The 12,722-nt window shown below is 47.0% G+C and overlaps 4 protein-coding genes across 4 annotated transcripts; 3 read left to right on the top strand and 1 right to left on the bottom strand.

Moving 5' to 3' along the window:
- Positions 1-811: 811 nt before the first annotated feature.
- SETTUDRAFT_33399 (uncharacterized protein) lies at positions 812-1,816 on the top strand (the record flags this gene model as incomplete). The annotated part of the gene is made up of 4 exons (XM_008030584.1): positions 812-847; positions 869-977; positions 1,036-1,549; positions 1,603-1,816. 4 exons carry the CDS (start codon positions 812-814, stop codon positions 1,814-1,816), a joined length of 873 nt encoding a protein of 290 aa, XP_008028775.1.
- Positions 1,817-2,157: 341 nt separating this feature from the next.
- Positions 2,158-2,943, bottom strand: SETTUDRAFT_33398 (uncharacterized protein; the record flags this gene model as incomplete). The annotated part of the gene is made up of 4 exons (XM_008030583.1): positions 2,158-2,528; positions 2,574-2,649; positions 2,697-2,864; positions 2,914-2,943. 4 exons carry the CDS (start codon positions 2,941-2,943, stop codon positions 2,158-2,160), a joined length of 645 nt encoding a protein of 214 aa, XP_008028774.1.
- Positions 2,944-6,171: 3,228 nt separating this feature from the next.
- SETTUDRAFT_155669 (uncharacterized protein) lies at positions 6,172-7,905 on the top strand (the record flags this gene model as incomplete). Its single annotated transcript, XM_008030712.1, has 5 exons — positions 6,172-6,503; positions 6,558-6,901; positions 6,966-7,204; positions 7,252-7,833; positions 7,858-7,905. 5 exons carry the CDS (start codon positions 6,172-6,174, stop codon positions 7,903-7,905), a joined length of 1,545 nt encoding a protein of 514 aa, XP_008028903.1.
- A 1,196-nt stretch (positions 7,906-9,101) lies between these two features.
- On the top strand, positions 9,102-11,738 carry SETTUDRAFT_33396 (uncharacterized protein; the record flags this gene model as incomplete). The annotated part of the gene is made up of 4 exons (XM_008030582.1): positions 9,102-9,744; positions 9,833-10,159; positions 10,286-11,244; positions 11,313-11,738. 4 exons carry the CDS (start codon positions 9,102-9,104, stop codon positions 11,736-11,738), a joined length of 2,355 nt encoding a protein of 784 aa, XP_008028773.1.
- Between the last annotated feature and the right edge of the window lie 984 nt (positions 11,739-12,722).

The raw sequence follows: 12,722 nt of genomic DNA, 5'->3' as shown, positions 1-12,722 counted from the left end.
AAACTGCTCTTTAGCAACTGGAGTCCGCTTTAAGCGCAGCTAGAAGCGACTAAACCGCAGCACAATAGCAGTACTATACAGAGAACACTCTCACTTTAAACAAATTGTACCTAGAACGGCCTCTGGCCAAAGTCTTACATAGTCACTGACTGCAGATAGACTCTAATGGAATAATAATAATAATATGCTTACTAGATAGGCATTACAGTGATAATCACGAGCAAAAACATGATAGATAGCGAGAAATCACTTTTGGAATTATCGTGACGAATAACCAGATATACACCCGTTCATGGCCGTAATCGTCTCTACAGGCCATCGCGCATCCCCCTACGCCGGTTTGGCACCTATAGAGCAGTTATTGCATCCAATGCTGGAATCATAGAGAGCGCCCAAGGCCCGGATGTGGTGACAAGTGGTAGAATATATGACGAAATAGTTAGTTAACTAGTATTATTAGTATTATAGAGGGGCCAAAGGCGTAAAGTAGTTCTATAGATTTGCTGTTGCTTTGCTTACTTTGATATCTGATGACCATTGCAACTAAGCACGATCCCGGCTGTACCCTGGTCGAGAATGATGGGATTTTGGGATGGGTAGATACCGATTGCGTTAGCAGCCAAAACCACTTGGGGTGCTAGCTTCGCTCGTGAGCAACACCTGATCCGTTGATCAGTGCTGCAACTGGTACATATTTAGTCTTATGCTAGAGGTTTTTCTGCTCTATAGGTCGTTCCTGGTGTCTCGTAATACTTATAATTATCAAGTCGTGGAAACACCTATCTTCTATCAACCCACGTGTATCTAAGCAATGTCTCTACCCAAGCAGCTTGCCCTTCTGGTGTCGGTAAGCCGCCCTCTATCTTAGGTAGTTGCTCCTGCAATATGGTTCTCAGGCTTGATTCATTCTGGACAATATGAATTGAGTGTAGAGCAACTACTCTTTGGCACTGCGCTAACCTTTCCCATCTGTCTTAGTATGTTAGCAACTGCCACCCTAAAATCTCCTACCTCGTACTGTACTGACGCAAAAAGTTGCCTTTGGAGTGAATGATGTTTATGATTATACGTCAGATTCGCAAAATCGACGCAAGACCAGTCGGTGGACGGACGGGACCGCTCTCGACCAGCATCATCACAGATGTGTATTGCTGGCAGCTAAAGTATCGACTGCTCTAGTCATATTGATAACTTTTCCCTCATGGAAAAAGTCTCCAGAGCTCTTTACTTGTATCATGGCTGTTCTCGCGTTACTGTGGGCATACTCATCACCCCCCTTCCGACTCAAGGAACGACCGGTTCTGGACTCGCTTTCAAATGGAGCACTATGCTGGCTTTTCTGGGCTTGCGGCTATATTTCCGATGGAAACGCAATATTCGTCTCTTCTGTACCTGCTTCAAAGAGCGGCTGGCTTATCCTATTATATGGTTCAGCTCTGCACAGCATGGCCGCGATGGTAGATGTGGACGCAGATGCCTTTGCAGAGTATCGTACTATTGCGACAGTCTACGGGGAGAAGTTCTCAGCAATGTTCTCTCTTACCTGTTTGTGAGTATTCCCCCAGGTGCGCTTTCAGTACTGATGGGTCTTTTTGTATCCAGTTTGCTTGCTAGTTTTATGATAAATCCATGGTCTGAAGTTAGTATGGCCATCTACGCAGGCGTCTTCACTACTTTCTTCCTTGTATTTATGCCCCGGGCGAAGTATATCTTAACGAGAGCTGCTTTTCTAGGCTCTTATGCTGGCGCTATCGTATGGACGGCCAAAAAGCTCTGCGGAATCATGAGAGGTCAAAATGTCGTTGGGACTTGGTGAAAGGTTACGTCGATCTCGCAGATGGTTAGTTAGCACCCATGAGCGGTGACGTAACTGCGCCACGGCGTCTCATTAAGGCCAATGCTCTAAACTACTCAACTACTCGTCGCGAACGTCAGCGTTTTGGGAGCCCCCCTCACAGATCGCGATACTCTAGGAGCGTTCAGCCCAGCTCTGTTCAAATTTATGTACTAATCCCCAAAACTCAAAGCTATCATCTTAATAGCTAATCTAAATATTTGCCTTCTACATTCATGAGCCTCGGAGCCAATCGTTAATCATTGCAATGCAGCCCCGATTTCGTTTTACCTGTCGTTTGTTAGCGATTGTCCTCGTGCATCCTACCGGATACCAACCTCTCTATAGAAGCCTTTGCTTGATTCTCGTAAAAAGTGACTTTTACGTTCTAGTTCATAGATCCTGCCTTTCCGCTCTGCTAACGCTATGATTGTCTTCTTCGTAGTTTCTAATATTTCTTTCAGCTGAGAATCGATTGAGTCTACTAACGGTAGCTTTTTCCACATGCTTTGCATGCTCTCCTCTGAACACAACTTCTCCAAATCCTGGATGGGTAAGTTTCCAGAGTCGCTACATATATATTTCAAAATATGATATGCAGTCGTATTTTTTTTGGCACAGACGCCATTCTCGAGGATTAGTATGCCGCACTTCTGCGCAGAACGATAGGCGTAGATACTCAGATTTAGCCCTGCTGTAACACTTAGTGAGCGTTTGTGTACAAAATTGAAGCCCTTACCTTCTTTTTGGAGGTTCGAAATTATATGTTTATGAAGCTCACATTGCTGAGCTTCATTCTTCTCACATTCACCAATCTAATATCTAATTAGCTCAGAAAGTTGTATAACTCTTTCTTATCTACCGTTTTCAGCAATTGTGTTTCTATTTGGGGAATCCAAGAAGTGATATAATCCTTAAATTTGGAAGTTTTAGAATCCGTAGCGTCAGAACGGATATAATCCGTAGGATAAAAATGGCTGTAATTCGTTGAATAAACCACAGATGGATTTTCCATGTTGTCGTTGAAGATCTAAACAACAATCAGGCAAAATTATATTGATTCACAGGGTCTGGAGTACCGTGATACGGAGTATAGGCAATTCACCCATTATGGCAAATTGCAATAATAGAGCTCTTAGAAAGGGCTACCAAAAAAGAGTCTATGATATAAAAACACAGAGGAGAGTTCATGTAACTATGTGTAGAGAATAACACCAGAACCATGTACAATTTGACCATGATAACATGCTGACAACTTGAGCATTATACGCGCCCGACAATACTGTACGTGTACGCGTAATACTTCCTTCCTCCTATATTCTCGTTAGTGCCAAAGCATACTGATTACCGTGTAGGTCACATGACTGTGGCGTGGTTGGAAGGATTGCGGCGCCGCATTTCAAGTCGCATATATTGTTCTGCTTACCGGCTGTGACCGTAATCGATTTTAGGGTCATCACACAGTAGTCAGACGTTTCGTCCGACTAGGTAATAGCTTGTAGCTATGTTCCACTACAGTACAGTCATTAGCGATTGCGGCTTCACCTCCGCAATCAGCATTCTAAAATTCTAGTCGTCATGAGATCGAGGATCGACCAATCATGTCGATTGCTCTGCAGCTAACTTCTCGCGCTAAGCTATGTAAGGAAGGTGGGGTTGTTCGGAATTGTTGCGCAGCTGCGTGTAAGGGTGAAGCCGCAATCGCTAATTACTGTATTCCTTGTGCGATTCTGCTTCTGCTTCTTTATACAGTTCTGGAGATTATCATAGGAGATACAGGGGTTAATTGTTTGTTGTATATGATCCTCATGGTCCAATGTCCCTATGCCAACTGACAGGCTTGAGATTCCGAAATATGAAGTTTCATCCATATCTCTCGTCATCTCCTCGCCTCGCTCGCTTTGAATAGACTGCGTAATGTTGATGAGGGAGTCCGGGTGCCAAGGCCTAGGCGCAGTCTTTCCACGGAGTTGGTGCAACGCTTTTTTTCGAATGTCTTGGTTCATGGCATTGAGAATGTCTCGTTGGTGGTTTGGATTGGTGATACCCAATGCTGACCTGAGATCAGGCGGGCCGCCAATTCAGATAGATTTTGTTGTGAGAGACAGGCTCCACCTCGTGTTCTAGATGTTGTCGAAAATAGAGAAGGCAGCAAAAACATGCGGGCTTGCTGCAGGCTATGAATGGATCGTCGCCAGACTTGCTATCAATTCAATCAATTTGGAGCCCAAAATATTGATTGATTGATTCGCCGCCAGTGTAAGACTTGATTGAATTGATTGATTGCCTAGTTTGGCGTAACTTGATTGAGGTTTTTGATTCGATTGATTTGATTTGATCTATTAGTTACCTAATTAGGCAAATTGTATGGTGAGCATAGTGGTGAGATATAGTCACGTGATCTATCACGTGACTAAAATCTGATAAGATAAGTCTAATCTACAAGATCTCTCCTATATCTCATATGGACGCCACGTGATTCAAAAAGCTCAATCAATTCAATCAATCTGACTCTATAGAACTTGATTGATTGATTGGTTAGCTACTACAATATTGAATTGATTGAATTGATTCAATCAATCAAGAATCAATCAATCGAATCAACAGATTGATTGTTAGCAAGTCTGATCGTCGCATGCGAACTGCATCCCATGTGCATGGAAATGTTCCAACACTTGAACCTCAGCATGGACACAAGGGCTCCGATTGAGTCCAATAGCGTAGTTATCTATATACCGGTTGGATGGCTGGTATCGACTGTCCATATGTGTAAGCGCCTCCTGATATAGATCTAGCTCGGGGGAGTTGGCTGGTAGCATACGGACGAGTATTTTATTGAATGTAATCATTTATGGTGCACAAGCGACCAGGTCATTAGCTGCTCGAAAATGGTAGCCCAGCCTCCCAATGTAATGCCGAATCATGGCGAAAGCTACATTTATCGCGTCTCTGTTGTTTTCATATGTGGGCTCAGCACTGAGTAGAGCGAGGGCATGCATAAATCTTGTTTACGGCTTGCATATGTAGAGCAGCAAAGGTTAGAAAGGCTACCCGCATTCTCCCAGCTTTGTAGCCATTCAAGGAGGCCGGATTCTTTCAAGAAGTTTTTGCATTATCCACCGCGATATTCATGTTTGAGTTGAATTCGCCGACCGCTTGCTTTGTCTTGGCAAGATAAGAAATATATCTTCGAAGTAAGGGTTTGAGATGGCTCCTGTATTTCTTGATCCTTTGGGCTGCAAAAGCAACACGCTGTAATGCCAGCTCTGTGGCAAATTGTGCAGATCTCGGAGTAGCCGGTACATTGACAATCTGCGTCAAGATCGACTGAATAAACTCGATGGTCTTCGTTTTCGGACCTGAATTGGAAGTAATCTAGAATATGTGCCTCTGCGGTGTCGATTGCAACCCAATCGCTACTACACTCTCATGCACTTGCAGCTTCCGCTTTGCGCACATAGCCGGATTGTCATCCCATGGAGGACACGGACCCGCTTGGTGTACGCTTGTCCAAAGGGAGTTAGACTTTATTAGCATCCTGCGTTGACTGGTCTGAGAGCGTGAAAGAAGACGCATTGCTGACAGAAACTAATACTATTTAGGCAAGATTACCACTAAGCGACAGAGGCTTAGCGTGGGATCAGAGATCGCCTGCTTACAGAAACCGGAAGCTGCAACTGCATGAGAGTGTAACAGAGCACAGAAGATCTCTGTCGTGGTGAGCGGCCTTGTCGCATACGTAATCCATAATAGTTCGTAATCTCCGCTTAACTTCCCTCTATACATACATGTGCCTTATGCTGAATGTTTGAAGTGGGCTTTTGATGAACGCTTCCGAGCTCTGCATAGGCAGAATTCTGCGTCACGCGTGGTATTACCTGCTTAGCTGAATCGGGTCAGAATTCTTACATTAATATCAAATAGATGACGGAACTTGAAATGCTAATTCGACAAGGCCTACCATCAAGACCCCAATCGGTCCCTGCCAAGAAGAAGACAATCACGCGCTGGTCGGGAAATGACATCCAGCATAGTATATCACAGCTGCTACGGAATCTCCTGCTTTGCCTTTTCTCGGCTTCAGAAGCCATTGGCTGCATCACTGGTTCAGCTAGCCTTTAGACATACTCTCGGCGCCCGGATATTAGTTAGATTACATCAAAATTGATGGGTGTGGCATGTCAGCAGCATGTCATACCCCCTGTCTTATCTGGCGCTGTTTCTGTCCACCCAAGTGAATGTTTCTCGATGGTGGAATATGGACAGTACAATAAAATCGCTCAACCCCCTTCTCTACTAGCTGCCACACGCCTTTGTATAATAGAATTATACTTACCATGGTCCTCCTAGTATCCATTGCTGTTTTCCTCTTGGCCATCACTGTCCTGCACATTCTAACGAAGCTTTGGCTGAACAGATCTGTCCTACCTCTGCCGCCAGGGCCCAGAGGACTCCCGATCCTGGGAAATGTTAGCGACATGCCCAAGCCGGGTGTGCTCGAATGCCACCACTGGTTCGAGCACAGGAAAAAGTATGGGCCTATCTCTTCTGTGACTATCATGGGCCAAACCATAGTCATAATCAACGACGCTACTATCGCTCTGGATCTCTTGCGTAGCCGCTCTGCCATCTACTCTTCACGACCTAGCCTTACCTTTTCCGGCGAGATGTAACTCTTCCCCATTATGCCATCTACAATCGAGAATTACTAAGCCGGTGCTAGGGTAGGTTGGCGCCATGTAACTGCCATGATGCCCTACAGCGATACCTGGAAGATCCACCGGCGCAACATCAAAAAAATCACAAGCACAGCCACTTCGCTCGCGGAATTTGACCGCATCCAGGAGACTGAAACCGCGCACTTTCTCGTGAATCTGTTCGAGGCACCGGAGCGTTTACTCGATCATATAAGACATGAAACTGGCTGTGTTATTTTGAAGATTGTATACGGGTACGATACTAGGCGAGATAAGAGGGATCCGCTGGTCGATATGGCGGAAACGACGGTGGCGCAGTTTGCAGAGGCTTCAGTGCCGGGGACGTGGGCGGTGGATACATTTCCATTTTGTATGTCTCCATGTCTTCGTCACCCCCTTTCTTTGCGATTTCTAACATGTTTTTTTTTAATTAGTGAAATATCTCCCAGACTGGGTCCCAGGAACAGACTTTAAAAAGACAGCCCAGGCAATGTCCGACCAACTAATCCAATGTGTAAACCAACCCTACGCTTTCGTAAAGCAGCGAATGCATGAGGAACGCCAGACACTATCTTTCCTCTCGCAATCCATCGCCACCATCGGTACAGACGCTAACGCGGAGTTCGTACATAAATGGACGGCGCTAGCACTCTATCTTGGGGGCGCAGATACTGTACGTGTTTTCTCTCTGCGTTCCCATTTCCAAACTAAACCCGATAGACTGTCTCAGCCCTCAGCATATTTTTTCTCGCCATGTCTCTCTTCCCCAGCATCCAAGTGGCGGCCCAATCCGAACTTGACGCCGTCCTCGGCGTCCCCCCCCGCCTCCCCACAGCCGAAGATCTCCCTCACTTCCCATATATCGAAGCTGTCGTAAAAGAAACATTCCGCTGGCATCAAGTCGCTCCCATGGGCCTCCCACATACAAACATTTCCTCCGACACCTACTCTGACTACCATATCCCACAAGGCTCCATCATCCTCGCTAATATCTGGGCCTTCATGCACGACCCTTCGACCTACCGTGACCCTTTTATTTTCCGTCCAGAACGGTTTTTGGGTCCGGAGGCGGAACTGGATCCAAGGGGTCATGTTTTTGGCTATGGGAGACGGATTTGCCCAGGGAAGTACATGGCGGAGAGGGCGTTGAAGATTACAATTGCGAGTACTTTGGCAGTGTTTAGTATAGAGAAAGAGGGAGAGATGGAGACGACGTTTTGTCCGGGGTTGCTGAGTCATCCTAGCCCATTTAAGTGTAGTATTAGGGCTAGGTCAGGGGTGCATGAGGAGGTGGTGAGGGGGGTGAAGGAAAGGGTCAAGGCACAGGGGGACGGTAGTGGAGATGCAGAGGAGTTGGAAGGGGTGAGGTGGTAGAGTGGTAAGAGATATTTAGGGGTGATTAAATCATTCATGACATTGCGTTTCCAGCTGATAATGCTGCGCTGTTTCTTGAGTATGCCAATGAGGCATTTGCCTTGTTTTCTTTTTTTGGCTGTATCCGCTGCGCCGAGATGGCAGGAGCTCAATGAGGTACGTGAAACCATTCAGTGGGCTGGTTGGCGGCAAGCAAGTACACGGGTATGGAGACTGGGATATCAGTGTTGGGCTGTGGGGCCTGTATCCATCATCTGATCAAGTAGAATTCGTCCGTGCAAACTGTGAGATCGAAGCGAAGATGCGGGAGCTGAGGGGTTCCAAATGGCTCTACTCGCGTTTGTTTTACAGTGAAGATGAGTGGTGTCTACGACAAGCACGAGTACGACAAGCTCCTTTGGAAATACCACGCCACGTCTCTACCTTCGATATGGGACAAGATCATGGATCGAGGGCGGAAACAAGACTTTGGTACGGGAGTCAAGGGCTTATTAAAGGGGCTTGTGAAAAGCAATGTGTTCTTATTGTGAGAAAAGAACAAGTGTATTCAGATCTGGCTAAGCATTCTATGGTGGGCGGTGGCTGTTATATATCCTACAGCCAACGCTAGTCTGTTAGGTGTCACATGGCTAGGCTCAAACCAGTACTTCTCTGGTCTCTATAGTATATATAAGGCGGTGAAGGGCGGCGACTACATACTGAAGAAGTATAAAGCCGCTTCAGGCTCGTCAACATATATAGGTGTACAGGTGCATATAAAACAGATCGAAATCCCCAAGGAAACCCTTCCTTGGCCTACTCCAACACCAACTAGGTGCCGTGCTAGCTGTTATCAGTAGATGCACCAGTTTTTTTGCCAGTCGAATGTCAACACTCAGTGGAGCTTGCCGGTGGCTTGTTGGGATATCGTAGGAAGATCTCAGAGAAAGCTTTAAGGCAGTTTGGGCTCTCTTGTAAGTTTCTAGCCTCTGACCTATTAGGTCATATAATTACGCCTTATAGCCTGCAAATTAGTTTACTAATGAATCTTTTACTCTTTGTTTGCTGTGTTATAAGCCGAACAGATGCCTCGAATTATCGAAACAGTAAGCCTTTTTTTTAAATAATTAGTGGGCGGACATTTACGAACTCGACCACGCCTCTCATAGAAGACGAGCGTGCTAAAGGTTAACGTAGATGGTCGTCGTCAAACAAGGATGACCAAACTAGAAAGAGTTTACAATCGGTTTGGCGAGCCTGCTCGCGTTGACCCGTTGTCGCAGTTGTTTGTCGACGCCCAGCATCCATACATCAATAACAAAAGCGTCAAGGACACCGAGGATCTTCCAAATTCCGTTGTATTACCAGAGAAAGCCTTTGAGGGCTGGGAGAAGTTCTCTGTTCACTGCGGTGTGGCAACTATCATTGAGTTACGTTACGGCATGTCCATGCAACCTCATCAAGGTACCGCATCGGCTCACCCTGTACCGCACACACAGTATATCGAGGATGGCAAAACAATTTATATGTCCTTGTTCTTGAACTTTGTTGAAGAGCGAACCAACAAGAAACTTCCCAGACTTGTCGTTGGTGACCTCGTCGACGCCGAAATCAATATTGGTACTGGCTACGTCCAATCGGAACATACCTGGAAGGATCGCGTCGTCCATCCCACTCTCTGTACTGGCACAGGACAGATCTGCATCGTCGCAGATCGTCCTTACAGTAAAGAGGAGGGTATACTTGACGCGAAGCCGTACACCACCTTGACGGTCAAACAAATGGAAACCACGACTCCCGAGGAACTGGGTGACTGGGCCTCTCAAAACCAAGATCTGAAAATCATTGTGATCAAGCGCGGTACCGAGAATGAGTGCAAAACCCTGTGCAAAGGGCTTGAACAACATGAAAATTCCTGCCGAACTCCTGCCAAATTAACGGGGCAAAGAACACATTCTCGAACAGTTCCGCACTTTCTCCATGTGCAAGGACCACTTTCGATACAAGACTTCGTCCCTCTTTGAGATTCTACATCCCGAAGATTACGCTCGCGTTCTGGATGCTCTGCGTTCTTCACTTCGCAGCTACCAAATGGAACCAATCAACCACTGGCTCAATCAAGGCGTCACTTCCAACATTGTAGCTCTTGCAGGCATCTCGGGCTCTGGCAAAACGTACACTAGTATCAGTGCTCTCTGTGGCCATACCTTCCGAATCAAGGTCGATAGTGAAAAGAGAGCCATGCAGGAGGAAGATTTTGCTTGGTTGGCCAATGGTTAGACTGCCCAGGCTCGCAAGAAGGCTGAGATGAAGGCTTGATCTGGTCATCCATACGGTCCGGGCGACATGAGAGGCGCTCTCGAGGATATCGTCGGCGACGAGTCGGACGGTAATGACGCAGAGTCTGCGCACGCAGGAAATCTTGCCAAGGAGGTTTGTGCAGGCCCCCAACGTTCTGATGGCATGACGCAAGAGTTCGAAGCTGGCCGCATCACTCATGCCAGCATCCAGAACGAGACTGTCGATCATAATTATGAGATCTTGTGCGACAGGCTCAATAGAATTTGCGAGATCACCAAAGCTCCCTCGAAGCTTGTTGTCCGCCTACACTCAATCCGGTCCGACCCCAAGACCATTCATATAAACCTGGAGCTTGGTGGAACGGTGAATATGGCGCTATTAGAGCATTATACCCGCGTCATGCGTACTAATAATCCAGGTATAACCGACAAACGTATCCACACTGTGCACGGCTCACTGTCCTACGTGATACTTCAGCTGGCAAGACTCACTGGCATTCCGTTCACTAACGAAGTCGCCAACACTTGGAACGAACAGGATCGAAATACCATTGCGAACGAGCTTTCCTCCATCTGCTACGCTTGCAATGAGTACCAAGCCGATGGCCAGATATCTGAAGACACTCGAAAGCAGGTGAAGCGAGATCTCATGATTGGCTATCAGGTTGTCATCCAACGTGCCTCGGTTGTTTGCAGCACTCTTGTCCTCGTAAAAACAGGCAACTTTCAAATACATGACAAGGCACATGCCATCGCACTTGAGGAGCCTGGACGTGCTATCGATTTGGACATTGCCACTCTCCTCTCGGCCCACTGGGCTTGCGACCTCATCATGTTAGTAGGCGACGACCCAAAGCTTGACAACCCATTCCAATCCCAGCTATGCCACTCTACCTTCAGCCGGCTGAACTACACTGGCTTTCCCATCCCGGTGCTCACTCACACTTCACGTTTCACGAGCGATCCTTTCCTCTTACTCTGTAGACGTCTTAACAACGAGCCACGCATACCTGCAGTACCAGGTTCTTTTAAGACAGAGCTTGAGAACGAGGCCAAGCGGGTAAATAGAAATATATGGGGCAAGAGCAGTGTTATCGTTGTTGCAATACCGAGAATGCTGTTGCCCAGCGGGACATGAACGGATCCTGGTACTCGATCCAAACCGCCCTCACTGCTGTGCATGACGTGGTCCGACGCCTCCAAGACATCCCGGGCGAGAATTTGATGGTAATTATCGCGTACAATGCTCAGCTGTCCCTTCTGAAGTCATTGCGAGACACCGCCCACCGCAACGCAGTCGCAGCTGGTAATACAACTCTGGCGGATCAACTCTCTAGAGTCATGTTCATCACCGTTGACTCATCAATGGGAAAGGACCGCGAGCATATTGTATTCGATTCTGCTGGACATGCGGACGGGCTTCTCTGGCGTCAATCACATACCCTTGTTGCCGGAACGCGTGCCCGATCGAGCTTCATCTTCATCGGTCCAACGTATCATTACGGCTCGAGATCTCAAGGCAAGGATCGACCTAAGAGCACGCTGTATATCTAGGACCCTGAAGGACTCATTGTCGGACTCTGTGATACCAAGCTAAGTACGCTCGAGCAGTACAAGACCGTGCAGACTGCCTTGAAGCTTTCACACACATCTTCCTACAACATCCCCAATAACTACAGGGCAAACTCCAATGGGTGTTGACATTTCTGCCAGCAAAAATACCGGCCCAGATTCTGGCTGGGGCGCATCTGCTGAGGGCAACGGCTATGCTGGTACGGACTCTGAATCGTAATAGCAACTCTGAAAATGACACGCGAACTCGACCTTTTGTGCCCGTAAATCAGGAAAGAGATGGCGCGGAGATGGCTCACAGACACGGCTCATGCAGAAATTGTCAACAATTCCTAGTTTACATAGTAAATGGAGGATAAGGGTTTCTTCTAAGACCGCGAATTGATCCTATTGACCCGCTATATCTAACACTACCCAAGGTAGATGCGGGTTCACACACACATGTAGTCGCGATAGGCGATAAAATAGATGCTTATGTTCATGGGCTAGGTTTAGAGCACCCAAAGGTAACTTGCGCGGCAGGTGAGCACAGCGTTCAAAAGTTCTTTGCGACAATTTAGTACTAGAAGCCATCGCAACAATATTCAGCCAGATATATCAGTCTACCTGCATCTGCTACTTCAAGATAAAAAGACTTGCCAAGATTGTGGTTGCATGCCAAGAAATGTCGGCCCAATAGGCTGGCTAACTACTAGTAACTAGCTAGGGCGATAACTACTACGTACCGTACCTCCCACCCTCCGTAGTAGTTAGTACACACGTGGCATTAGTAGTTCTATCCGCCATACACTCCACCTCCACAGCCTTACTCCGTGGATCCGCACGCGCTCTACTGCGGGGCTCTGCAACAAAAGCAGCACCTGTCCTGTCGACAATCCACCGCCTCTCACACACACACCAACTTTTAAGCAGAAATCTTTCATCAAAACTCGTCAATTTTCTATCAGATATAGGGGTAACACGTCG

Source organism: Exserohilum turcica (assembly GCF_000359705.1).
Source record: "Exserohilum turcica Et28A unplaced genomic scaffold SETTUscaffold_5, whole genome shotgun sequence".
Lineage (NCBI taxonomy): Eukaryota > Fungi > Ascomycota > Dothideomycetes > Pleosporales > Pleosporaceae > Exserohilum > Exserohilum turcicum.
The sequence above is the reverse complement of the archived record's forward strand: the minus strand, read 5'-3'. Positions and strand labels throughout refer to the sequence as shown.